The 1,818-nt window shown below is 57.6% G+C and overlaps 1 protein-coding gene across 1 annotated transcript; it reads right to left on the bottom strand.

The window, feature by feature from the left end:
• Nucleotides 1-6: 6 nt before the first annotated feature.
• LOC116273242 (TBC1 domain family member 3F-like) lies at nucleotides 7-1,808 on the bottom strand (the record flags this gene model as incomplete). The annotated part of the gene is made up of 4 exons (XM_031662193.1): nucleotides 7-306; nucleotides 636-743; nucleotides 1,196-1,276; nucleotides 1,761-1,808. Coding segments are annotated over 4 exons (351 nt in total), but the record flags the coding sequence as incomplete, so codon positions are not given.
• Nucleotides 1,809-1,818: the final 10 nt, after the last annotated feature.

Raw genomic sequence — 1,818 nt, 5'->3', positions numbered from 1 at the left:
GTGTTCCACTCTGGCCCAGGGCTTGGAACCAGGGAGGTGCTTGTTTTATGGTGCCAGCTGCTCCCTGGGACAGGAGAGCTCTTGGCACCTCTGTCATCCCTCCTAGGTGACCCTGGCTTCTGCTCCGGGGAAGCATCCCTTCATCCCTTTCGTTCACTCCATGTCTGCTGTGATCCTGTGGCTCCCATAGGCTTACTTGCTTCCGTATCGATCCCTGAAGAAGATGTGAGTCCTTAGTGTCTTGCTTATGTCCACGTTGATCTGGTGGATGTGTTCAGATGACCTCTTGCCCTTCTCCTTCATGACCTGTAGGGCAGGGCCAAGAGGAGGAAGTAGCCTCAGAACGGATGGAAGACGCCCTGCCCCAAATGGCAGTGGGCCCACAGTCAGCACTCCGGGAAGGAAGGGAAGCAGGAAGGTTTCCTTGTGCACAAAGCTGCTTTTTGGCTTGTTACTGAAGCCGGAGAGGGTCACCGGAGCCGAGTTTGTCTGTGGTGACTATGTCACCGTCCGTGCCCAGGATGTGCATCTGACCATCCCACCCACCCCCCAGCCTGGGCTTGATGCTCCTTCCAGCTGGAGACCTGGGCCCCTGACACGGCCTGTCCTGTTTGTTGTGCTCTGGCTGAGCGTACCTTGTATGTTCTGGGGTTTTTCGACTTGACTTCCTGTATGTTCAGCAGGACTGACCACACTTGGCCCCGGATGTTCATGGGAATGCCCTTATATACTCGATCTATCAGCTGTGGGCACAAAACAACCTGGTGTCACAGGCCACGGGGCGACCCCAGTGAGGACCAGAGCCCGAGGATTCTGGAAATGGTTGGTTTTGGCCCCACGATTCCTCGTTAGAGGTGACATTAAGCTGGGACACAGTCTCCCTTCCCAGGACTGAAAGAGTGGATGGACACTCAGAGTCGGGACTCTGATCTGAACCTTTTCCTTCCTTTGGGTCACCAGGGCATCCCTAGCTTTGAGCTCCGGGTGGTCCCAGCCCTAGATTCAGATTCCCTCCCAGCAAGGTGACACTTGCACAAATAGGCAGGCAAACCACCGACCAGGCCCGCAGTCCTCTGGGTGAGGACAGTGTGCCACCCGCCCTCTGAGAGGCTGATGGTGCCAGGCCACAGCCATGGGTGCCTGTCCCCTGTCTCTGCAGAAAGTGGTTCCGGAAGCCTCTCCCTCCACACATTACCTTTTTACTGTTCTTATATGTCTCCCATTGTCGCAGCATTTCCATCCACTTGCTCTTTCGTGTTATCTCCCGCCACATTTGCTGTCAAATGAGGAATGTTGGCGTTAGGGGAGCTGCCAGGCTTCCCAGAGCCGCCTGTGGATGCTGGATCTTGGGCTCTGGAGCCCTGGTGGACCCAGCTGGAGGGAACCGGGGAAGGGCAGACCCTAAGGTTTGAGAGCCTTTGAGCAAATGAGCACCAGTGGGCTGGCTTTGGGACCCCGGGACGTGCGGTCCTCAGGCCACAGACACACCAGTCGTAGGTCAGGTCCCAGCCTCTAGGTGGGGTCCTGACACAGGCGGCAGCCACCCCCAAGCCACAACTGTGGTTCTCACTTTGGAATTTTATCAAACTGCCCAAGTTAACAGCAACTTGGGGTCAGATCCAGCAGGAACTGCTGCCCCTCCCAGTGATAGCGTGTTGCCCTCACCCGCCACTGCCCTGGCCAGCGGCCTCCTCTGCCTCACCGACCACCCGCCCAGTCCCCACGCCCCTGGACCAGCCCCCCATGCATCAGGCTCTTACCTTCTCCTCCCGAGCAGTGGCAGGAGGCAGCTCTGTCTCACTGTAAGACAACCCAGGC

Source organism: Papio anubis, unplaced genomic scaffold (assembly GCF_008728515.1).
Source record: "Papio anubis isolate 15944 unplaced genomic scaffold, Panubis1.0 scaffold4808, whole genome shotgun sequence".
In the NCBI taxonomy this organism is placed as follows: domain Eukaryota; kingdom Metazoa; phylum Chordata; class Mammalia; order Primates; family Cercopithecidae; genus Papio; species Papio anubis.
This window is presented reverse-complemented; position numbering and strand designations above follow the sequence as displayed.